The 25416-nt window shown below is 46.1% G+C and overlaps 2 protein-coding genes across 7 annotated transcripts in view; one reads left to right on the plus strand and one right to left on the minus strand.

Annotated features, from left to right (window-relative positions):
* LOC105466064 (sphingosine-1-phosphate lyase 1) overlaps window positions 1-6984 on the plus strand; it is an 85437-nt gene extending 78453 nt beyond the window's left edge. For all 5 annotated transcript variants that reach the window (XM_011714927.3, XM_011714924.3, XM_011714923.3 and 2 more), the window contains 3 exons: window positions 1213-1359; window positions 2356-2476; window positions 3011-6984. In XM_011714927.3, the coding sequence (XP_011713229.2) occupies window positions 1213-1359; window positions 2356-2476; window positions 3011-3151 (409 nt within the window). In that variant the 3' untranslated portion in view covers window positions 3152-6984. The remainder of the gene's footprint in view (window positions 1-1212; window positions 1360-2355; window positions 2477-3010) is intronic.
* Window positions 6985-9317: 2333 nt separating this feature from the next.
* Window positions 9318-14172, minus strand: LOC105466062 (pterin-4 alpha-carbinolamine dehydratase 1). 2 transcript variants are annotated; one of them, XM_011714921.2, is made up of 4 exons: window positions 14067-14172; window positions 11300-11431; window positions 10649-10729; window positions 9318-9849 (listed from the first exon to the last, which is right to left on the minus strand). In XM_011714921.2, the coding sequence occupies exons 1-4, from the start codon at window positions 14067-14069 to the stop codon at window positions 9751-9753; spliced, it is 315 nt and encodes a 104-aa protein (XP_011713223.1). In that variant the 5' UTR covers window positions 14070-14172; the 3' UTR covers window positions 9318-9750. The 2 variants fall into 2 exon arrangements, with proteins under 2 accessions (XP_011713223.1, XP_011713224.1); XM_011714922.2 differs by lacking the exon at window positions 14067-14172 and adding an exon at window positions 13385-13412.
* Window positions 14173-25416: the final 11244 nt, after the last annotated feature.

Genomic DNA, 25416 nt, shown 5'->3' on the forward strand with positions numbered 1-25416 from the left:
TTTGTCTGATGTATCTGTTAACATCTTATCTGCCCATCTCTCTATGTGTCACTTGGATTGGGGAGGCTTTTTAAGTATATTGAGGGGGAAGGAAAGCTGCCAGCAGGCATTTCTCATTTGAAAAAGGTTCTTGGCCAGGTGCGGTGGCTCAGGCCTGTAATCCCAGCACTTTGGGAGGCCAAGGCAAGAGGATCTCTTAAGCCCAGAAATTAAGGACTAACGCGAGCAACATAGTGAGACATTATCTCTACAACAAATTTAAAAATTAGCCATGAGGCCGGGTGTGGTGAGTCATGCCTGTAATCCCAGCACTTTGGGAGGCCGAGGCGGGCGGATCACCTGAGGTCCAGAGTTCGAGACCAGCCTGACCAACATGGAAAAACCCCATCTCTGCTAAAAATACAAAATTAGCCAGGCGTGGTGGCGATGCCTGTAGTCCCAGGAGGCTGAGGCAGGAGAATGGCTTGAACCCGGGAGGCGGAGGTTGCAGTGAGTTGAGATGGCACCATTGCACTCCAGCCTGGGCAACAAGAATTAAACTCCATCTCAAAAATAAATAAAAATAAAAATTAGCCACATGTGGTGGTGTGCACCTTTGGTCCCAGCTACTCAGGAGGTTAAGGCAAGAGGACTGCTTGAAGCCCAGCAGTTTGAGGTTACAGTTAGCTATGATCACAACACCACTGCACTCCCGCCTGGGTGACAGAGCAAGACCCTGTCTCAAATAAGCAAACAAACAAATAAAAATTATATATATATATATAAAAGGTCCTCCTATAGCTCTGATAGGGCCATTGTTAAGACCTGCTATGCTGTTTCTTGCTTTAGGGATTATATATGACTTTTTAGAACTGTGGAGATGAGCAGATTATTTTTCCAGAAATTTTTTTTAGTACATCTTTTGTGTCTCAGAAACATCTAGGGGAGTATAATTGGTAGTTGGGTAGACAGGTTTGAAGTCAGTGATTCTGAGTGATTGGATCTAGATGGGGTTTGGGCCTTGGAATATTTTTATTATTCCGTCTATAATTCTGATCTCAGTGAGAACCAGTGATCCCAGTGTAGCCTTCTTTTTGAAGATGAGAAGACTAAAGCCCAAGGGGTTAGATTGCATTCATTATAAGGAAGACTTTGAATGATTAAAGAGATAGTGACCAGAGGACTATATGTGACTGGGTTTACTTTTTCTTCCTTTATTTATTTTTTTTTAAGACTGGAAAATATCAAAGGCATCTTTGTTTTTGGGAATCCCCAATTGTCAGTCATTGCTCTGGGATCCCGTGATTTTGACATCTACCGACTATCAAACCTGATGACTGCTAAGGGGTGGAACTTGAACCAGTTGCAGTTCCCACCCAGGTAAGCTTGAAGAAGCCTCTTTGCCTTGTTTTGCTCCATGACTTTGGAAGAACTTGGGTACGGTAACCTGAAGTATAGAGTTTGACTGCTAGAGGCTAGCACTTTAGTAGCAACTGTAATATCTAAAGGATTTCTCTCTTATCACCTGGAATTATTAGATACAAAGAACAAGACCTTTAAACTCTGGCAGAATTAGATACAAAGAACAAGACCTTTAAACTCTGGCAGAATTAGATGACAACCTCCCTAGACCAGTGGTTAGTCATGAGGTTTTCTCCCACTCTCTAGCCTTTCTACTCTCCAATCCATCTTGTACACAGCCATTATAAAATACTCGTTGCCTGGCTAATATTTAGTTCAAGACCTTCCCAGGGGGTCTCTGATCATTCAGACCTGCTACTGCCTTCTTTAGTAGACTTTTCTAACCTAATCTTCCTTGATACCTTTGCGTAAATGCACCACTCCAACTGAGTATAGGTCTGTTTATGTCCTCTGTGTACAACTTAGCCTTCCACACGTTGGTCCCATCTGGACTATCTTTTTCCCTCTTCACAATTCCACTAAACCCCACTAAATTCCTTCAGGGCAAGGTAGAATTTCTTCTGTGCTCTGAAGTCCTTTAAGACCCCAGCCATGTGACCCTGTCCCCACGAGAGCACATGGGGGCTGATTATCTAAGATAAAAGTGTTCCATTGATGGTGATGTGGTTGAAGCAGTGGTGGTGGAATTTGTGAGGGGATGGGTGGGACAAAGCAGCCAACCCTGTTCATCCTCTTAGCTTGGTTCTCAGTCGCGCTTAGAAGCTCTGAGGCCAGCCCATGCCTGACACCCCAAGCATCAGACAGCCCAGATTCCCGGGACTGGGAACAACTTGGATGACTACACTTGTCAGAAATAATGTGAAAGGGCAACCAGGACATTCCCATATTTGGGGCTGTATTATTTTAGAACATTTTTTCTTTCTTCAAGGTTCATCTCTCTCTCTTCTTTCCTAGTATTCATTTCTGCATTACATTACTACACGCCCGGAAACGCGTAGCTATACAATTCCTAAAGGACATTCGAGAATCTGTCACTCAAATCATGAAGAATCCTAAAGCGAAGACCACAGGAATGGTAGGGACACTTGGAGTTTTTTTTCTTCTCTTGGAAATTTAGGTGTTGGTGGAGAGTTTGAAAGAATTAAATGACTTGGAGTCTGTTCCTGGTTCTGCCCCTTTGCCACAGACATCTTTTATTTGTTGACTGGAGCTGATGATCTCTGCATCACCCACCCCTTAGGGTTGCTGAAGTCTCAAATGAGCTACACTATAAAGCACCTTGTAAGTTAGAGACCTCTGTATAAAAGCAGCTGGTGGTAGTGTCCATTTGAAAAGAAAATTTTGACACAGGAAAGATAGTAAACATGTTTTCTCTGGAATTTTCTTAGGCTAGTCCCTTTATGCAAAAAGGCCGACTGGAAAGTCCCTGTGAAAAATTGACTACGCCACCTACTTTTCTGATAGAGTGATGGGATGCCTAAGGTGGAAATGGGGTGGGGCAGTGCACACGCGACGCTAGGATTCGGGGAGAAGGGGCTCACTGCCGCAGTTTTATTCTTGCTCCTGGACCCAGCCTCACTAATAAATGTCTCTTTGTTTGGATTTGTAGGGTGCCATTTATGGCATGGCCCAGACAACTGTTGACAGGAATATGGTTGCAGAATTGTCCTCGGTCTTCTTGGACAGCTTGTACAGCACGGACACTGTCACCCAGGGCAGCCAGATGAATGGTTCTCCAAAACCCCGCTGAGTTTGGACCCTTTCTAGTCTCAAGGGGCTTCCAGCCTTCAGAAGGTTCTTGGGTATGAAACAGGCCGTGCACAACTTTGACATCTGGTCTTGCTCCATAGAGCACAACTCAAGATACACCATGAGACAGCTTGAGCCTCAGGATTCTTGTTCTTCCTCTTGTCTTCCTTTTGTGGTTTTTCATTTGAAGACCCCGGAGAATTCCATTACATAATGATTTTGCCCTTGTTATAAATGTTAGCCTAGGAATTGTTTTAACTATTTCCTTTTCTAAACTCTACCTTTCAACTTCACTTAAACATTGTGTGGTAGCTCTGACCTGTCCTGATTCTTTAGAGAAGCTGGGGTACAGTTTCTGAGATAGCTAGAGTTTCTTTGTTATCTCAGGCAGGAGGCATTTACGTAACAGATGTTTCCCCAGCTGGGTGTGAGGTGTACTTTAAGCAGGAGGCTTTTACAGCCCTCTCTCTTTTTTTTTTTTTTTTTTTTTTTGAGATGGAGTTTTGCTCTTTTGCCCAGGCTGGAGTGCAGTGGCATGATCTCAGCTCACTGCAACCTCCACCCACTGGGTTCAAGCGATTCTTCTGCCTCAGCCTCCCAAGTAGCTGGGATTACAGGTGACCGCCACCATGCCTGGCTAATTTTTCTATTTTTTTTTTTAGTAGAGACAGGATTTAGCCGTGTTAACCAGGCTGGTCTTGAACTCCTGACCTCAGGTGATCTCCCTGCCTCAGCCTCCCAAAGTGCTGGGATTACAGGCATGAGCCACCGTGCCTGGCCCTCTCTTTCTTAAGAGTAGGTTCGTTGTCTCTCTTAGAATCACTTCTATTGCAACTCATTTCTTTTTCCAGGACACAGATCGACCAAGCTGCTGTTCCCTATTCTGCAGGACAGGATTATTCTAACATACCTGCTTCATCCACCCAGGCAGGGTTTGGGGTGGTCTCTTCTGTGCCTGCAGTCCCCATTTGACACTTGGTTGCCACCATCTTTGGAGATTATTGTTGGAATGATGCTCCCATTGGCTTGTTCTTATTACCATGGACTAGGAAGAAAACATGGTTTCCAAATAATGGAGGAGCTTTTGGCCATGGTGCTGCCTTCCTGAACTGGCAGTGGTCAGAATACATCTGAACCCTGTCCTGGGCTGGTGATGAGCAGACACCAGGCCTTTTTCTATGCTTTTCTGAATATCAGAGTAGGATGAACACCCAGATTCAAATATGTCACCAAAGTTGGTGGTGATCCTTCCCTGTACCCTTAAGCCATTATGTAATGAAAATATGTTTGCTTGAAGGAACAGCTCAAAGCACCTTCACAAGTTGCCTTGACTTACCCTAGGTGGGTGTGAAAGAGCACCCATAGCAAGGAAAATTTTCTCTAGTAGTGTGTTCTTCTGCCTCTTCCCCCTTGATTCAGCTTTCAGAGGTACTATGGCAGTTTTGCCTCAGTTGCTGGACAGTTCTCAGCCCTGGCTAAAAGGGAGCAGTACAGGGAGAGAAACAGGATAGGAAAGCAGAATGGCGAGCAGCCTATGGCCCAGGGCCTGTAATCCCTTCCCAAGACTAGCTGCTCAGGGTGGTGCAGGGACAGGACCAGACCCCGCGCCCACTTCCTGCCCTCTTTCCCCTGTAGGGAACTCTCCTGTAGGCTGAGCCACTGTCTTGCTCTAATGACATCATATCATGTGCCTTTCTCCACAGCAGTGAGCAGTGAGCTACTCCTGGCCCAGGCCCTAGGGGAAATGGATCAGTCTTTGAGGTTTCTATTTGGGGAGGGCAGTACTTAAGACGAGTCAGGAGACACTTTCCTCTGTTCCTTTCCCCATCTCAGGGACTCCTGAATATTCAGCCTCCTCAAGCTGGTATCTTCTAGTTTCCTCCACTGAGAATGCTGGCTGGGAGAGCCGTGACTACCAGACTTTTCCTCAGGCTCCTTGGCATGTTAGTCTGAAGTGTTCTTGAGCACTGTACTACTAACCCAACAACTGTGACTAGCTGGTCATGCCATTCAGGGCTGGTGTGGCATTCGTGTGTGTGTGTGTGTGTGTGTGTGTGTGTGTGTGTGTTTCCTGTTTGCCCCGCAGTGCATTGTGGGATCCAAGAGTGGGTTTTTTTTGTGTGTGTGTGTGTGTCAGAGGGAGATCTGGCAGGTACCTCTTTGAGAGTAGCTGTGGTCAGAGCTGTGTGGTCAGTGCATTATGTTGGATGAGGTCCAGGAACCCAGAGCCACCCAGCAGACACCACTGTGGCTTGCCAGCCGCCAAGATGGAGAAGCTTGTGCCCCTATAGAGTGTCTCCCCAGGACCAGACCCTGAGCCACTCGCTTCCTCTGTGCTGTGACAACATTGGTGCCAGGGGAGATGGTGTTTTTCAAAGGGACCTACTGTAGCCACTTTAATTTACAATTAAGAGCCTTAGTTTGACTTAAGACTTTTATAGGCTTTTCATTTTGTATTTTTGTGTATGCGTGCATATAGCAGCTACTCTGTAGCAGAGGTGGGTAGAGAGTCTTAATAGTATCATGTTGTATGCAGATGTCACATCGGCCTCTGCAAAAACTGTACTGTCTTGTTTCTGCATCAGACTTAAGTAGTCATGTGAATACACTGCTGAGTCACTTTTAATATTACGAGTTTTATACTTGGAAAAAGGTACTTGCTTCTTTTAAATCTGTCTTCTCTAACCTCCCCCTTACCATTTCAATACTCCTTTCCTAATTTCAGCAATAATCTCAAAAAGCAATTAAATAGTTAAATGACCCTAATTGTAATTACTGTGGATGGTTGCATTCATTTGATTACTTGGGCACACACGAGATCACAAATGGGGCAGTGGCCATGCTTGAATGGGCTCCTGGTGAGAGATTGCCCCCTGGTGGTGAAATGGTCGTGTGTGCCCACTGATACCACGAGCAATGAAAGAGACACAGTTAAGCAGCAATCCATCTCATTTCCAGGCATTTTAATAGGTTGCTGATTGGTCCCTGTACTGGGAGTGGTAGTCGTACCTATTTCAGAGAGGTCTGAAATTCACGTTCTTAGTTTGCCAGGGACAGGCCCTATCTTACATTTTTTTCCATCTTCATCATCCACTTATGCTTACAGTTTGCTGCTTACAATAACTTAATGATGGATTGAGCTGTCTGGGTGGTCTCTAGCCGTCTGGGCAATGTGGTTCTGTCTAACCAAAGGGCATTGGCCTCAAGCCCTGCATTTGGTTTAGGGGCTGACAGAGCTCTTCAGATCATCTTCACACACATGTAACTGCTGGACATCTTATTCTATTATGAATAAGAAATGAGAAGTTTTTCAAAGGGTTAGTCAGGATCTGAAGGCTGTCATTCAGATAACCCAGCTTTTCCTTTTGACTTTTAGCCCATTCAGACTTTGCCAGAATCAAACCAAGGACTGCTTTTTTTGCTACAGTTTTCTGCCAAATGGCCTAGTTCCTAAGTACCTGCAAACCAGAGAGAAGGAGGATCCAGGATATGCTTGGATGAGGAGGCCTGGCTCATCTAGGAAGCCATGTCTGGGGTGCTTATTGCTGCTCCATACAGCTGTACGTAAGCCCCTTTGCCTTCTCTGTAGGTTCTTGGCAGCAATGAGCAGCTTTCAGCCAGTGACACAAGTAATTACTGAGTCCTAATTTGATAGCCACCAACTATACCTGGGTAGGCAAAGTCAGATTTTTGAGAACCTTTTCTTGATTTGAAGTTTTAATTGCCTTATTTTCTTTTATGCTTTCCTCTGTCTTGTAATCTCTTCTCTTCTTAATATCTTTCCCTAGAATTTCAATTATTTGGATTAATTTTAGAATAAACCTATTTATTTCTTAAAAAAAAAAAAAGTGTTACCTGTGTCTTTGTCTCACATAAATGTGCTTCATACAGCTGCAGTGCTGCCAAGGTTGGCTTTATTTTTTGGAGACGAGGTTTCGCTGTCACCCAGGCTAGAGGGCAATGGCATGATCATCACTCACTGTAGCCTTGACCTCCTAGGCGTAAGTGATCCTCCCACCTCAGTCTCCCGAGTAGCTGGGACCACAGGTGTGCCACCATGCCTGGCTAATTTTTCTGTATATTCTGTAGAGACAGTTTCTCTATGTTGCCCAGCCTAGTCTCTAACTCCTGGGCTCAAATGATCCTCCCTCCTTGGCCTCCCAAAGTGTTGGAAATACAGGCATGAGCTGTCCCTGCACTGGGCAAACATTTTTCAACCCTTGACACATGAAAATAAGCAGAGGCAGGAATGTAATGTAACAGTATAGTCCATACCTCGGCGTCTGGCATCTGTCCTCCAATCTGCCAGTCATCAGATCAAAGCACACTTGGAAAAATTTAAGTCAGAAGTGGAACAGATGGGAGACCACTGTCTGAATCTTGTTTGTCATCAGCATAGGTATTGATAATCCTTTACTAGCATATATGCTAGGAACGGGGTCCTACTAATCCCTCTTATGAACAAGAACATTACGCTTGTTTCTCAACCTCCAGCCTCTGCCCCTTTCCTGGCCTTTGCTGGGGGACCAACTCATCCAGGTTGAGTTGTGACGTTGCTAGATTCCTGCTCCAAGGGACCCTGGCATTTACAAGTCAGCTTAGTACTTGGGTTAGGAGACACGGGTGAGAACTATTAGGAAGAAGGCTTCTCAGTCTCTCTGCATAATGACACATATGAGGTGAAATTTGTGTAGCATGCAGTGGGGGTAGAGATGAGGCTGCTCTCAGGGCCCCCTTCTTCATGACACAGCGTGGGAATATTCTGTCCTAGAGAGTTCCTGGCTGGGGAACTGACTTTGCAAACCATCTCTTTAACTGCTCCAGTGATACATAGCCTGCCGGCTCCTAAGCTGCCTATGTCTTCTCTTGTGGAGTAAAACCAGGCAAGCCCTAAGAACTTTGCTAAGATTTTAAGAAATCTGAAGAGACCATCAGGATTTGAGATCTCCCGTATCTGATATGATAGGCCTGTGTATTAGGATTCTCCAGAGAAACAGAACCAGTACACAAAGAGAAAGAGATTTGTTATAAGGCATTGGTTCATGTGATTATGGAGGCTGACAAGTCCCGAGGTCTGCGGTTGGCAAGCTGGAGAACCAGGAAAGCAGACGGTATTGTTGCAGACCGGAGGCTTGCAGCCTTGAGACCCAAGGAGAGTGGATGTTTCAGTTTAAGTCCAAAAGCAGGAAAGGACCAATGTCCCACCTCAAGGCAGTCAGGCAGGAGGACTTCCCTCTTATTTGGAAGAGGGTCAACCCTTTTTAGCCCTTTTATTCTATACAAGCCTTCAGCTGGTTGAATGAGGCCACCCATGTTAGGGAAGGCAGTAGGCTTTACTCAGTCTATTGATTCAAATGTTATCCTCATTCAGAAACACCCTCACAGACACACCCAGAATGCTTGACCAAATGCCTGGGCACCCCATGGCCCAATCAAGTTGACATGCAAAATTAGCCATCACAGCCAGGAAGAAAACACAGGTTGAGTATCCCTTATCTGAAAGGTGTGAGACCAGAAGTGTTTCAGATTTTGGATTTTGGAATATTTGCATTATACTGACAAGATGAGCATCTCTAATTTGAAAATCAGAAACCTAAAATGATCCAATGAGCACTTCCTTTGGGCATCATGTTGGCATTCAAAAAGTTTCAGATTTTGGATTTCCAATTTTCAAATTAGGAATGTTCAACCTGTAATATGGCCCCAGACTACCTTTCTAGACATAGGTTCCACAATGCATATAATACCTGTGCCCTTACACACCCTTATCTGTGTTCATGGTGTTCTCGCAGCCATCTCTGCCTCTCAAGAATCCTACTCAGGTCTTCAAGCCATAACTCAAAGCCTCCAGATTTGCCCTTTTCACCATTAATCACTTGTGTTCCCCTTAGCTCATTTTTTATCCTGCCATCTAGCATTAATTCACCCTAGTAATAGTTAATTAGTACTAGTTAATTGTTAATTGGTAATAGTTAATTTGTGTTCCTGTGTGATGATAATCAAATGATATCCCCTAGATGATAATGAATCTGAAGGCAAGGTGGTCTGGTCCCTCTCTTTTCCCAGTACCTTGAACAGTGCCTAGCACAGAGGAAGTGCTTTCATTTAAATGCCTATTGACTCCAATTTGGATTGACCTGTGGAAAATAAGTTTCTAGAGTCTGAGACCAAGTGATATAATAGTTTTATTTGAGACATAAAAGCACATGTGTTTCTGTTACATAGTGTGGGGTTTAGGGTCCTGGTTTCTAAGACAAGACTTTATTTCACCCTGTATCACAGCTTCCTGGGAAAAGAATTAGGGAGACACAGCCTGGCAAGAAAATCATTGTTGCTGGGGAGTTGAAAAGAAAGGGGAGAACTTATTCAAATTAGTGTAACAGAGCCCCCAGGACGAAGAGAGTGGTGCAGGGAAAAGGTCTAAATTCCTGGTGTTGGTGGGGACGCTGGCACATCCCACAGCAAGGACTCACCCCTCAATGGAGGCAGCTGGGTCTTGGGAGGGGAGCAGGGGGAGGCCGGGGGCTCCTCAGCTCCCTCCCTAGATTCCCAGTTCAGTCACCCCTTCCCCCTGAAGAATTCAAAGAGGAAGGGCAGGGTCTACGTCATGGACACTGCTACTTGTTCGATGAAGCTAGCCAGGTTTATGTCCCGTTCTGAAAGGCCAGCACACTCATGGGTGCTCAGCGTGATGTGAACCTGAAACGAAACCAGAAATTCTGCTTCTGCTGACTTAAGAACAGGAGGGAGTCACCAGCTGCTGGGCTCAGCCCCGCTAGGAGCTCCAGAATAGCAGCTGGCCACTACAGTCTCTCCTGGGGACTCCTTCCTGACATGTCTGTAACAACATCATCTACATCTCCCCTTTGCTGTCTTTCAAAAATAATCGTGACTCAGCTATAGAATAAACACTTAACATCCAACTGTCAAGAGCAACCTAAAAGCTAAAGACAAAACCAAAAACCAATGTCAGCTCCTAAACACTATCCATTCACAGATGGCCTCTTCCACCCTTACTGTTTTTACAAACAGAGACTGCAGAGCTTTTGGCACATGCTAGATATTTAATGGCTGTTTCCATTCATTAAGCAAATAATTTGATAGGTTGGCTATGTGTGTGCATTCTTAGTTCATTACTTTTTCATTCTTCCATACCTCCAGCAAGATTAAAGCCATTTAGAACTATGAACACTGAATAAATATGCCTGATTCCCACAGCCTTTCCTTTCTTGGGTTTTGCCTTCTTAATGTCTACTTTAACCACAACTATCTCATGCATCTTTTAATTTGCATTTCTTTATAGTAGACTGATTTTTTTTCCAGGGGTATTTTTGTTGATTCTAGGCATGTGCAATCTCAGTGAGATTGGAAATGAGATGAGTGGATGACCTATGGGTCAGAAAGCTGCATTGTTAAGTCCAAAAGCCTTCAGAATGTGTCAGAGTTTGCAGTATTTGGACGGGGGCAGAGCACAACAGAGGCACACAGCATCACTCACCTTATTGTACACGTTAAACCATTCAGGATGGTGGTCCAGTTTCTCAGCCTGCAGGGCCACTCTTGTCATGAACCCAAAGGCCTATTTAAGTGGAGCGAGAGCCAGGTTAGTGTTTTAAGAGAAAGGACTTCTGGACATCACCAATTCAAGGCCTAGATGAAGGAGGATGAATTAACTTCCCCCCAGGAGACTCCTTTATCTTTAAATCATTTCCCCCTTGACATTCTGTCACTGGTTCTCAGGCTTGAGTTAGAGATTGTCCCTGCAGTAGGAAGAAAGTCTTGCTATTTAGGACGCCAACAAGGTGGAAACACCACAACAGGCTTTTGGTCTGGCCAGTCTTGGCTGTTGGTTCAAATGTCTTCAGCTGTGCATGTTTTCTACTTGAACTATCTCCTCAGAGGACTGCTGCTACAAGTTCCAGGAAGGCAGAGCCCAAGACACATCCTCCTACTCTCCAGTCCCCAAAGATGATACTTTCTGAGTTAGGCAGGAAAATAAATATCCCCCCCGGCACAGTTATCCAAATAACTGGATGAGTGTGGGGTCTCAGAGTCTTGGCTAACGAGACGTGAAGGGACAGAACATGCTTTGTAAGGTGACCCCATCAGCCTCAGTCTCAGAAAACTCTGTCCCGCCCTGGTGCCATACCCTGTTGAAGTCTTTGAAATGAAACTGCTTGAAGATGGCATCGCGGCCTTCCAGCTCGTTCCACCCCACGGCCCTCAGGTTTGGCAGCAGCTGGTCCCTCTCCTCAGCACTCAGCCTGTGTGCTTTGCCAGCCTAGAAGAGGGGAAAAAACGAGGCCCAAGAGCATTTCTTTTTATAGGTCAAAACAGGGGCTCCAGCCTTTAGGGGAACTTAGCCAGCCTCCACTGGCTGCTTTGGACGTGGGTGACCAAGGGCAGCAGGTCTTTGAGCAATAAGCTGGAAGCCCTCAAGGGTGGCACTCTGCCCAGGAGGTGGGGTCCAGGCTTGTCCGCTGATAGGCTCTCAGGTCTTGGGTTTTACACTCCACACAGAGAAAGGAAATCCCAAAAGCAATGCAATTCATATGACGGGGACAGAGACACACTCTTCCCCTACCCTGCCCTCAAAGCCTTACAGACCTTCCCCTCCATAAGATCTATTACATCAGTGAGGGCGTAAAAGCAAAATAAATCCCAGATGCAAATATATTACTCCACAACCTCTGAGGAAGAATACCATGACTGTCCCCCCTTCCTTTTCCTATTATGTACTTTATCATATGCACCCCACGTCCCTACGGTAACTTTCATGTGTATTGAAGAGCAAACAGGCCTAGAGAGGGGAAACGACTTGTCTGCTGTTCTTTCCTGCCCTCCCCTAGCCAGGGATGGCGCAGTGTTGTCTGTGTGTCAGCATCCCTGGGGCTGGACAAAGGAGCTGCATTTAAAATAAGTGTCCAGCCCATTCTTAGCCACACTGTAGCTGACCGTGTTGGCACTACCTCTAGTAGGTCCTCAGTCATGCTCCCAGGCAGCCTCTGGTCCTGAGCCGCCAGGGCTAGGTTCTCCCGTTTTCCATCTGCTTTTCTGGCTGGTTGGGAAGCTCAGGCCACAGAACTCAGTCCCCAAAGTGGAAGGAACTTGGCCAAAGGCAGCTGGCAAACCTAGTGCCCTGTCCTATTTACCTAATGTGCAAAGTGCCCTCAACGCAGCCCAAATTGGCACAATTCAGGCCATGAGTGGAACCTCAGAGAATGCAAGGAAGCAAGGGTCAGTTTCATCCTAGGAGGATCCAGGTCTAGGACCTTAACGGATCCCAGAACCTAGGCTTCTAGAGTAGCACCACCCCAGGGCAGAAATAGAGTGCTGAATTGAAAAGAAATACTTAGGGGTGAGGAGGGAATGTGAGGGAGGTTAATTTAGCTTTTATGAGGCAGCCTGCAGACTGAACACCATGTGTTGATTGGCAGGAAGTTTGAGCCCCGCTTTCACCATTTACCAGCCAGGTGGCTGTACCTCTCTTGGCAGAACCTCTACCTCCACAGATCATCATGAGGTGCCAATGGGACACTTTAGGAAACTCCACTGCTATAAAGCAAATGTCATCTGCATTACAAAAAAATACCTCCTAAGGCAAGTAGGCTTGTGATGGGCCTGGTAGCATTTGTGGTAGCTGAAGCATCGCAGTGCTTTCCTAAGTCCGTCTTTTTTCCCTCCTGTTTCCCTCCTGAAAACGTGAGCTCTCTCCGGACTGAGGGAGCTTGGCCCCTCTCCTCTCCTCGGCTCTAGATGGCTACAGGGATTGAATGGCAGCAGCGATTTGCATCATCTGCCCAGTAGGGAGGTCTCTACTCCAGAGCTGGCCCTCTCCCCGTGGCTGACTGCCTGGTCCGTGTATCCAGACAACCAGAAGTCAGCCAAAGCATCAGAGCCCACTGTTTACTTCCTTGGCTCTTAAAGGGGTGGGTGAGTCCAGGTGAGCTCTTAGGAGGCTTCCCTTTCTCGGTAGAGCCTTCTGGAACCCCCCAAGTCGCAGAGCCTGGGGCTGAACTGACAAATCTTCCAGGTGCCGGCTCTGGAGAGGGGGACGGTGCCCTGTTTGCTTAGTAAATCCCCGCCAGGTCTTGCCTCCTCTGGCGAGGTGTGGGGAGTGGTCGCCGATTTCCCAAGCCTGCATCTCTGGGGGCCTCAGCGCCCCTCACAAACAGCCCCACTCATCCTCCCTCCCCCAAGTCCCTCTCCCATCAAATGGCCCTCCCAGTCTTGCCTGCTCCGAAGGCCTGTGGGCCAGAAACGGTCTGATGAAGCTCCCGAGCTTACAGCAGAGCAAGGGGCCCGCCCCCGCCCCGGGGGTAGGTGGGGGAAGCTAGCCCGGGAGGAGGGCTGCTCCTGCGCCACCAAGCCCCCGCGGCCGGGCACGGGCCTCAAACCGGCGCGGGGGCTGGCTCTGGAGCCCGGGACCGCACACGGGCTCAGAGCGTGAGTCCCAGGCGGACAGACCCTGTATCCAGAGTGCGAGCGGGAAGGGGCGCGGACGGGTACGCCCAGGAGCGCGCAAACTCAGCCTGCCTCTCGCTCCCACCCCAGTATAAAGCCGAATCGGGCCACTAAGGGGACGAGATCTGCGGACTCTCCCACCACAGTCCTCCCCGGCCCTGTAAGGTCGTAGGCCCCGCCCCCAGCAGGGTCCGGGAACAAGCACTGGCCTGGGTCAGGGCAGGCCTGGCCTCCCAACTGGCTGGGACCGAGACCCGCCATGCCCCTCTCAGGGCCTCAGCTTCCCCTCCCCGCCGCCGGCGACAGGGACCCGGGCAGAGACCCCACTCTCGGACCCCGGCGGCTCCGCAGGAGGCTCGAAAAGACCCTCCCCCGCCCCGTCCCGCTCCCACCTCGCCCGCTGCTGCCCCGGCCCCGCTGCCCCGATCGCGGCGGCGCACCCCTGGACTCACCATGGCGCGGGCGGCAGCAGGTGGCCGGCGGAGAGGGCAGGCGGCGGCCGGGCGCTCAGGCGGCGGCCGGGCGCGCAGGCGGCCGTCCCGGGGCGGGGCCGCGCTCGGACCGCCCTCCGGTAATGATTAACGTCCCCAGCCAGGGACGCGCTCGGCCTGCTTCCTTCCAGCACTTTCCTCGCTGCTCAGAGCCAATCCTCCGAGCTTGTTTCAGGGAGCTAGGGTGAAGCATGAGGGCTCCAAATGCCCACTTCAGGGTTGGAATCCCAGCCCGCCGCTTACAGCTGGGTGGCCCTGGGCGCCAGAATACCTATTTATTTCTTTATAAAAATCTTTTATTTGGATAGAATTGACATGCAATAAGTTGCACATATTCAACGTGTACAATTTGATGAATTTTAATGTTTCCCTCGTGAGACCGACACTGAGATCAAGATTATGAACATATCAAGTTTCCTTGATGACTAATGATATTGAATATCTTTTCATGTACTTATTTGCTAAGGATAAGTCTTTTTTGGTGAATAGCATGTTTGAATTTCCTGCCCATTAAAAAAGAAATTGGGTTGTTTGTTTTCTTACCGAGTTTTGAGGGTGTTTTTTTCTGGATATAAGGACATGATCAGGCAGTGCTTTTCAAATATTTTCTTTGAATTATCTTACGCTGCCTTTCAAAGAGCAAACGTTCTTAATTTTGATGAAATCCAATTTATCAAATGCTTCTTTGATAGATTTCTATTTTGATGTTGTACGCATAGAAATCTTGGCCTAACACGAGATCACAAAAGTTTTCTCCTATGTTTTAGAGCTTTGGGTTTTACATTTAGTCTGTGATCCACGTTGAGTAAATATTTTTGTATGCTTCAAGTTATAGATCCAGATTCACTTTTGCACATGGAGATTCAGTTATTCCTTTCTCCACTGAATTGTCTTCGCACCTTTGTAAAACATCAATTGATTATATATGTGTGGGTTTATTTCTGAGCCCTTTCTTCTGTTCCATTGATCTGTTTGTCCATCATGACAGGACGCTACCTTGTCTTGATTGTTATAGCTTTATAATAAGTCTTAGAGTCAGGTTAGAAAAGTCCTCTCACATTTTACATTTTTTCTGTTACCTTTTATTCTTGTACTCCATTTTTATTCCCCCCCGCCCGCCGCCACGGCCCATAGCAGCCTCTCTAATGTGTTAATGTGTATTTTTGTTTGCACATGTTCTTGCAAAATGTGTGGTGTTGTTTCGTCTATATGTATTTTTAAATTTATGTAAATGGTATTATGTAAATATATTACATTTCTCAGTCTGTTTCTTACAAAACAGAGTATTTAGTGGAAAATTAAGATCTACCCATGTCGCTATATGTATATTCAATCTGTAGCTTTTAACTGCGGCCTAGTATTTTGTAATGAGAGTCTGCCGTGGTTTCTTGTTCTATCAGTGATGGATACTTAGGTTCCCTCCAACTTTCTGCTGCTACCACCACCTCCCAAACCCGTGAGTATGTGGGCACACACACACATACACACACAGAGTTAAACAACAATGCTGCTGCAGTGAACATCTCTAATAGCTCCCGGGGCTGTGGGCAGTTTCTTAAGTATATTCATACCCTATGAATCCAGCAATTCCCCGCATGGGTGTGTATCTCAAAATAGTTCCAGATAATGTCCAGAATGGGGACACCAGTCCTCATTCTCGCCCGCACAGTGTGAGGGGGTACTATTTCCATATGCACCTTACACATACATACTCACACTTCCTGTTAGCCAGCTTTTTATTTTTTGTCAGGCTAATAGCTATAAAATGAGAGTTTATTGTGAAGCAGGATTTCTTTTGACCCCTTTGCTGGGGTTGCAGCAGGGAGTGCCCTATGTCTTCAGCTTGCAGCCCACATCTGGTTTGCGTTCCAGCCCACAGCTCATGTGGCCACCGCAACTGCATGCTCAGCCCCTGGCATGAGGGAGCATCTGAGCGAGTGATGCAGGGTTTGGCCAGCTGCATCGAGCCATGACACGGGAGCAGGCTCCGTGTGGCGCCCATGGCCGGACCAGGTGTGTCACCCCAAGGAGACTGTGGCAGCACCCAGGCAGGGGTGCCTGAAGCCCCAGAGAGGAGTGTTACAGAGCTAATTAGCTCTTTTTGCTCCACCATCTGCAGCCTGATGGACAGCAGCATGTTAGCAGCTCTGTCAGCCCCTTTCTCCACTCTGGCCTGTGGCTCCAGGACCAGCTTGGCCCTGGTGCTGCTTCTGTTCTGTGGGGCAGCTGCCTCCACCAGTGAGGGCAGACGGCCAGTGTTACAGCGTTTGTGGGTGCCGTTTGGTGGGTCCTGAGCTCTTGTCCTGCATCCAAGAAGAAAGAGGTCATGCTGACAATTGAAGGGTAGTGAGGATGGAGAATTTTATTGAGTGATGAAACGGCTCTCAGTGGAGAGGGAACGAGAAGGTCGCCTTGTCTCCCTCAGTGTGGCTGAGTCTAGGGAGTTTTATAGGCACAGGATCCGGGCAGAGCAGGCTGTAGGTAGTATTAGAAAAGGCAACATTTGATTTGTTAAAAAGCATTATTCAGAAAGAACCAATCAGGAAAGAGTGGGCAAACAGGAACAAAAGTTCTCACCCTGGGTTGAGGGGTTTCATCCCAAACCAGCAGTCCAGGCTGTTTTTGGCTTGAATGTGGGGTTTCAGGGGAGACCCGCCCTATCTGCTTAGGTATTTGTTTGCCTCCTGCTACTCTCAATTGTTTTACCCTACATTGTTTTCTGATGACTAAGGAGTTTGAGAACCTCTTCATATGCTTGTTACCATTTGGGGGTTACTATTTGTGAATTGCTTTTTAATATCCTTTGCCAATTTTTGAGAATTTACAGTGCTCTCTTTTTATAGTTGGTTTGTGGGTGTTTATATAAAATCTAGACATTAATTGCTTGTCAGTTTTGATATTGCAAATATCTCCTCCCATTCTGCCATCTGTATACTAACTTATTCCATGAGATCCATGATGTCTGTGGGCATAAATCTTATATTTTGGTGTAATAAGATTTATCTTTTTTCCCTCTGCCTTATAATTTTGTGCATTTGAAAATTTCTTTGATAAGTCCTCTCTCCACCCTGCTACAAAAATATACTCCCTTTTCTTTTGTTAACTTTATATTTAGATAGATTTAAGACCTAAATGTGAAAGTTCCCTTTTGGTATGTAGTGTTAGGCAGGATGTTAGTCTCCAAAGATAGCACCCAATGAACCATAACTCCCAATATTCACACCCTGCATAGTTCTCACCCATGTTGAATCTGGGATGGCCCAGTGTGACCAATCAATGGTCAGAAATGTCACCATGCAATTTTGTTTTGATACAGTGTCTTGCTCCGTTGCCCAGGCTGGAGTGCAGTGGTACAATCATAGCTCATTGCAGCCTTGACCTCCTGGGCTCAAACGATCCTTCTGCCTCAGCTCCCCCAAGTAGCCACCATGCCTGGATAATTCAATTTTTTAAATTTTTTATAGAGGCAGGATCTTTCTATGTTGCCAGTCTGGCCTGAAACTCTTGGGCTCAAATGTTGGGCCTTGGCCTCCCAAATGTTGGGATTCCAGGTGTGAGCCACCACATCCAGCTATAACTTCTAAGACTAGGCCAAAGAAACCCTGGGATCTGTTAACCATTCTCCAGCCACGTGAGTGAGCCTTTTGGATGCCCAGACCCGCCAAACCTTCAGATGACTTCAGCCCCAGGAGACATCTGACTTCAATCCCACGTGATGCTGCAAGTGAGACCAGTCAACCCATGGAACCATGAGAAATTATAATTTTTGTTATAAGCCACTCAGCATGGTGATTTGTTCTGCAGCAATAGGAGCAAATGGCAGGAACAAAAATTGGTGCCTGGAAGTGGAATGTTGCCATAAAAGCAACCTAACACATGTAGCATTAGGTTGAGAATGGGTGGTGACAGTAGAAGGAAAGATTTAAGGACAGCAAGAAGGCAGGAGGCAGAAAGCCTTGCTCTCATACATAACAATGAGAAAAGACTGCAGGCACGACAAAGTCATCACTTTTCTTGAGCTCACCAGGGAGCTGAGCTCACAGGGCAACCAAGTATCCTGAATTCCAAGAGGGCAGGTCCCTCCAAGGAGAGGCAGGATGTGCAGTCTGGCTCACTTGGGCAGCACTTGGAGGAAGGGGCAGCCTTCATTAAAGTGGGTAAGAAGAAAGAAATCAGTTCAGTTTTAACAAATTGTTGGGAGCCAAGTGTGGGCTGGCATGTCGGTCTGAGATAGCAGGGGGCCCAGACAAGGTGAGAGTTTGTACACACTGACCGCCTCCTCTGTGTGCATGCTCGCAGGGTGCTCCTCCGGTGAGGGAGTGGGGCAGGATGAGGGAAGGAGAGGGACCCACTCAGTGGTGTGGGGACTGAAAGGGCTGTTTTTGCTGTGGGAAAAGTGCCCAACCCCCTGTCCTAAGCCCCCTGTTCAGTGGTGCAAAAGTCTTAAGCCACAAGCTGAGGCCAACAAACCGTGTCACTCCCAGGGCACAGCCCCATGGTGGCTTCGTTTCTGGTAGGAGAACCCCCCTACCCTTGGGGGAGGTTCAGGAAACTGTACTGGGACCAAGATCCTATGTTAATATCATTCAAGATCCTATGTTAATATCATTCCCACTCCCTCTGGGGCAGAGTGGGAAGTTCTCCCACGAAGGACCTGCCCCGGATATAAGGCAGGGTCCACTGCACTGAGGCGGATGGGTGGGAAGGCTGAGAAAGATCCACCGTCCCGGGCATCTGAGAGCCTACGCTTACCTCCCCACCACGAACCTGGTGGTGGGCAGCAAACCTGGTAGTCGCCACCGGGAGAAGGGCAAGAGTATGGAAAATATGAAGAAAGAGACCTCCTTCCTGTTGGGCCACTGGGGACGTGGCAATTAGTACCACAGAGAGATTACTGTACACCTCCAGAACAACTGGATAAAAGGCCACCTGACCCTACCATGTGCTGATGAGGAGGTGGCATTGCTGCAAGTCTCATATTTTGCTGGTGGACATGAAAAATGCTTCAGCCACTTTTTTTTTTTAGTACAGTTAAATTTTCCGTATATTTTGTGGTTATTTGACTAGTGTCTGCTGTGTTAGCTTCCTAGGGCTGCCATAACAAATGATCACAAACTTGGTGGCTTATTATCTCACCATCCTGGAGGCCAGAAGTCCGAATGGAGGCGTCAGCAGGGCCATGCTTCTCCTGAGGACTCTAGGGAAAAGCCCTTCCTCATCTCTTCCAGCTCCCGGTGGCTCCTGGAGTTCCTTGGCTTGTGACAGCATCACTCCTATCTTTGCCTCCGTCTTCACATGGCCTCCTTCCCTGTGTCTCTACATCCTTTTTTTTCCATGTCCAGAGCCCAGGAGCACATTCTTCACTGAAATCACTCTCTGCTGCAGCTTTTAGAATCCGGTCACTCTTGAAAACACCAAAGGCCACTGGAGCCTGCAGCTGCCCATCATGTCAAGATCCGCTGATATCATGGTAGCACTCAGCAGTGGCAGCCCATTGCTTCAGCTGCTGGAAAAACAAGACCATCTGCTGAGTCAGAGGTCCCACCCGAAGCCAGGTCAGCCACTTCTGAAAACCATTTGGCAATTCCAATTTCTTATGAAGTGGAAGAGACACTTACCTATGTATCAGCAACCCCACTCCGACAGAAATGAAGACACATCCACACAAAAGCCTATGTGCTAATGCTCATGTTTGTGGCAGCTATGCTTGAAAACAATTCAAACGTCCATCAACAGGTGAATGAATACACAATGTCGTATGTCCATAAACTGGAATACTAATCAGCAATATAAAGAAATGAACTACTGACACCTTTTACCACGTGGGTGGATATCAAAAGCATTATGCAGGGAGTAACAGCACAGAAGGCTATGTACTGTATTATTCTTTTTCTTTTTTGTGGGGGGCGGGAGGGGGAACGGAGTTTCTCTCTTGTTGCCCAGGCTGGAGTACAATGGCGCGATCTCAGCTCACTGCAACCTCCTCGTCCTGGGTTCAAGTGATTCTCCTGCCTCAGTTTCTTGAGTAGCTGGGATTACAGGCATGCGCCACCATGCCTGGCTAATTATTGTATTTTTAGTAGAGATGGGATTTTGCCAAGTTGGCCAGACAGGTCTCAAACTCCTGACCTCAGGTGATCCACCCACCTCAGCCTCCCAAAGTGCTGAGATTACAGGCATGAGCCACTGTGCATGGCCTATATTATTCTTTTTATATGACATTCTGAAAGCCACAAAATAGGTATAGGGAGAGAAGAGATTAGTGATTGCAAGGGGCGAGAAGGGATGAGAGGGAAGGAGTTGACTATAGAGGGGCACAAAGGAAATTAATCAAAACAGTCTATGTATCTTGATTGTGGCATGATCACATGACTAGATGCCTCTGTCAAAAAGATGAATATGTAAATTATATCTCAACAAACCTGACTTTAAAAAGAAAGCTAATCTACCATGCTAAGTCTGCAGATAATTATTACCACTGGGGAGTTAGTGCTGGAAAGAGACTATGAATGGGTTTCTGGTAGTACCCTGTATCTTCATCTGGCAAAGTTGGTCTTTGGGTGTGTACGTCTGTCAGTTTACAAAAATTCTTCAAGCTGAATCCCTATGAATAATGTGCTGTTATATATGTAATATTTCAATAAAAAGTTTTTTAAAAGACAGTGAGAAAATATTATTGGAAAAAAAGATTCAAGAACAAGTAGGAACACTGTCTCTTCAGTAACTTGGAAGAGACGAGTGGTACCTACTGAACTCATGCTTGGCTTCTAGCAGCCTAGAATACCATTGAGAAGACGGAGAGCAATGAGCTAAAAAGAGGGCCTTTTTAGCTTCTCAGTTACCAAATGATTCTAAAGGTAAGAAGTGGCTTCATGGTAAAGATCAAATCAAGGGGAAAGCTGTAAGTCTCCTGTTATGACCTTAGAAAGATTTAAGACTCTGTCTTACAGATACTTTCAGGTAAACAATAGGGCTTCTAAGAATCTTCTTGATATGCCTCCTAGACCAACTTTGCCAGGCAGGAGGGCTGTTAAAGACCTTAAGAATTTTGTTTCTCAACACCCTGACTCTTGGACCAAGGTACACAGGGGCCTCTCTTCAAGAGATTTGTGGCTGTAATTCTTGTCCAATAGAAGGAACCTCAATAAGGTCTATAGGAACCTCACAAAGCTTTTAGTAGAATTGTATTGGTGCTGGCACTGCCAACTTGAACTAAAGACAGAGACAATTCAAAACAAAAAGAGTCCACTGTGCCTCCTACCTTTCAGAATCAGACTGAAAAGCTACTCCACTTCAAACATGGACATATCTAAAAGAAAAGATAAGTCAGATTTCAGAGATAAGAGCTTGGCTTTTTGAGCCAAGAGCTATAATCACTTCCAGGGGGCAGGACTGGGCTATCAATCACTGGGGAACTGGCAACATGTGCCCTGCTGGATTTTAGAATTACCATGGGCCCAAAACTGCTACGTGCCGTCTTCCCTTTTTTTCCTTTTGAACAGGAGTGTTCAAGTTGTCTGGGGCCCCATGTTGTGCTGAAGCAGCCTCAACTTCCCTCTTTTGATGCCTCTGTCTGTCAGGATGGGCTGGGTAATGCTGCAGTAACAAGTAACCCCCAATCTCAGTAGCTCAACACAACAAAAATTTCTTTTTTTCTCTTATAACATGTTCAATACAGGTAGACAGAGGGACTCTATGCCTTGTAGTTACACAGGAACCCAGGTTGATGGAGGTGTCATCTCTCATATATTTGCATAATAACTGCAAAAGTGGGGTGGGAACATGGGGGGGTTAGCAGCAGTGGATCTTAAGTTTTAGCTCACATGGCTGTGCCTAGCTTCAAAGAGAGTGGGGAAGTACAAATCTACCATGTGCCCGAAAGCCGAGTGCTGGAATTCTGCATTTGATGAATGACATGAAGGACTTTCATAGGGAGCCACTACCCTGTGATGAAGCACCTAGTGAAATCTGCTGCTGGCCCAGGTAGAAAGAGAAGTCACCCTTTAGGCTACACATCCTGGGAATGGGGACCTGGGCCATGTGAAGCTCTAGGGTGTGGTCTGGTCTAGGGAAACTATTGTCCCCCAAGGGACTCCTGAGCCACCCTAGTGGAGTCTAGAGGCTGGTAATATCTAGATTTCTTTAGGCCATCTCCTAATCATCCCATTCTACCCCCTAGAATTTTGCCTCTCCATTAAAATAATTAAATAGTCACCTCTTCCGAGGGGCAGGAGCAGACCCAGAATTTGTATGAGCCTGATGCTTAATGGTATTTTGGACACCTTCTTTAAGAGGAAGAACACAAATTACAAAAACAAATTAAAGTACAAATATAAATATTTACTTAGAAGGAGAAAGGAATTAACAACAAATTGTAAGTTCAAGAGAACTTTTACAAACATCACAAAGTTTAGAAAAATAATATTTTTATGAACTGCCTGACGCACACCTGTAAGTTTTCCTTTCCTACGGTTTTGGCTACATTTTCATGGCCTCTTCATATGATGATGATTTGGCATTAGCACTTCTAAAGAGAGAATAGGATGGTAAATTTTGATAATCAAAAAAGGAAATGAATGCTAGAAGGAAGACTGATTATTTTTATTTTTGATAGTTCGAATGTATAAACTTGATGGCACACACATACATGCTTGCTGGTTGGACCTAATGAAAGGTGAAATTCTGATACATTCTTTTTGTGCAATCAAAAAAAGAAAAAAGTGATAATGTATTTACCATTGAATATGTTACATTATTAGGAATATTTCTTGGCCAGGCCCACGCTGTAATCCTAGCACTTTGGGAGGCTGAGGCAGGTAGGTTACTTGAGGTCAGGAGGTCAAGACCAGCTTCACCATGTTAGCGAAGCCCTGTCTTTATCAAAAATACAAAAATTAGCCAGATGTGGTGATGGGTGCCTGTCATCCCAACTACCTGGGAGACTGAACCAGGAGAACTGCTTGAACCCAGAAGGTGGATGTCGCAGTGAGCCAAGATCTCGCCACTGCATTCCAGCCTGGGTGACAGAGTGAGAATCTGTTTTTTTTTTTTTAAAAAAAAAAAAAAGAAAAGAATACTCCTAATAAGAGGGACCATCTATTTTGACTAGCTGTTGATGAAAATGAAACTGTCTGCTTAGAAATATTGCACACCTGATAACTGGGAGCATTTTCCAGAGGTCCAATGCCAGCTCTGTACATATGGAGCCTTGTTTCCCTGCGTTACCCATCTTTCTCTGCCAGAGGCCATGGGACGTATCTTATAAGTGTGTATATTCCTAGAAGGCACTTCTATAACCATGATGGCTAGCAACAAACTTAGATATGGTAGTGACAGAGAATGGCATAAATGTATCCCTCTAAACCCAAATGAAGTGTATCCTCAACTCACCTGGCCCTCCACCAGGTCTGCACACATGCCCGGCATCTACTCTGACACCACCCAACGGAAGGGGTGTGACGTGGGGAAAGTTGGAGTGGAAAAACAAACTGGGCCTGACCTAGTCACTGGGCCTACACTGAAACTATCTTTCTTTAGAAAATTTTGCAAAAGCGTATGACCATATTGGTCCCTAGGTAGGACCCATCAGGTGAAGGCCCCTGAGGCTCAGACTTTATTTGCTTCCCAGGAATCCCACTCCTGCCTGGGAGCCTTCACTGCTGAACCCGCTCGATTCCTGCCCACCCTGTAGGTCTCTTTCCTCAGTGCTTCATTTCCTTTTTCCCTTGCTGAAGGGTGAAGAATGACATATCTTTGAATCCCCCAGGGTATCTGGAAATCTGCCCCGTACTTAATACATTCTCAACAAATGTTTCCCAAATTCATGTTTGTGTATTTCTGCAGGGAGCTGAGATAGCTACTTAGCACCATATAAACTGTATTCAAGAAATATTGTTCAACAGTGACAACCCTGAAACGCTAACATTTATGTAGTATAATCTTTTGCCAGGTCCCATGCTAAGGATCTAAAAAGGTTTAAAAAGCTTTTTTTCGAATTATAGAAGGAGCATGTACTGATAGTAAAAAAAGAAAGAAAAAAAAGGTGGGCCCATATGGTTGGTATAAAGAGAAAGGTAAAAACCCCCTCTGCCACCCTGCTCTGTACCCACCCCAGGTCGCCAGGCAGAGGTCACCACGGCCTCTGGAGGCAGTGTCTGCCCTGAGGTCTGGCTCCTCCGCCTGCTTAACTGTGGGATCTTGAGCAAGTTACTTAACCTTTTGCAATATCAGTGTCCTCAACTGTAAAATGGGGATAATAACAATAGCAGCCTTGTGTGAGGTTGTAATGATTAAATGAGACATTTCATGTTGAGTGTCTGGCACTGCCCCCTGTATCCTCTCAACCCCACCTTGAAGGTGACCTTTAAGAGTAAGACTTTCTGCCCCTCTCTGCCCATTGAACATGCTCTGCCCACATGCTGGACAGGCTGCAGGTGACAAGGAGTTAAGACCCTACTCTCAACCAATGTAGGATGGGGGTTGGTGGATGCATATCCACTTCCTTACCCCTCGGTGGAAGGATTCTGGTGTGTTTACGCCATCGCTCCGAGGGTCCCCAGCAGGACTGAGTGATAACCTGCTCGTTCGTGCTTACTTACTCAGCTCTCCTCCCTCCCCATCCTAACCTGCTTTTTTTTTCTTCTTAATTAAAGGTTGTCCTTTTGTTATTGGTTTGTAGAATTACAACCCCTTGTTGATTATCTACGTTGTAAATATTTTCTCCGAATCTCATTTGGTTTTTAGCTTGGTGACATAAAGAAATGTTTAGTTCTTAGATAGCCCAGTCTGCCTGACTTTTCCTTTATGGTTTCCTTATGGTTTTGCTTAGGAAGGACTTTCTCACCTCAAGATTAACAAATAGCTGTCTCTATTGCCTCTTAGTACTTTTTCAGTTGATAAAAAGTTGGTAAAAGATTTGTTAATCTCTTTGGAATTTACTTTTGGGTATGATATGAGATATAATAAGAATAAGAAAAGTAACAATTATTTTATTTCCGAATAGATAAACAATAATCTCATACTATTTTTTAAATACAAAGAATAGGCCATCCTTTCGTCACTGATTGGAAATGCTACTTTTGTAATACGCTAATTTCCCATAATCCCCATAGCTTGGTTTCTGGGTTCTTTGTTCTGTTCCTTTGATCCATCAACTCCATCCTGTTTTAATTTCTCTAGCTTTATAGTTCATTTTGATATCTGGTACGTCAAGTCCAATCTCATTTTTCATCTTCAAAATGTTCTTGCCTCTTCTCGCTTGTTTACTCTTTCAGATGGGCTTGAAAATCAGCTTGTCAAGTTCTATAAAAAT

This window comes from Macaca nemestrina, chromosome 9, assembly GCF_043159975.1.
Source record: "Macaca nemestrina isolate mMacNem1 chromosome 9, mMacNem.hap1, whole genome shotgun sequence".
Lineage (NCBI taxonomy): Eukaryota > Metazoa > Chordata > Mammalia > Primates > Cercopithecidae > Macaca > Macaca nemestrina.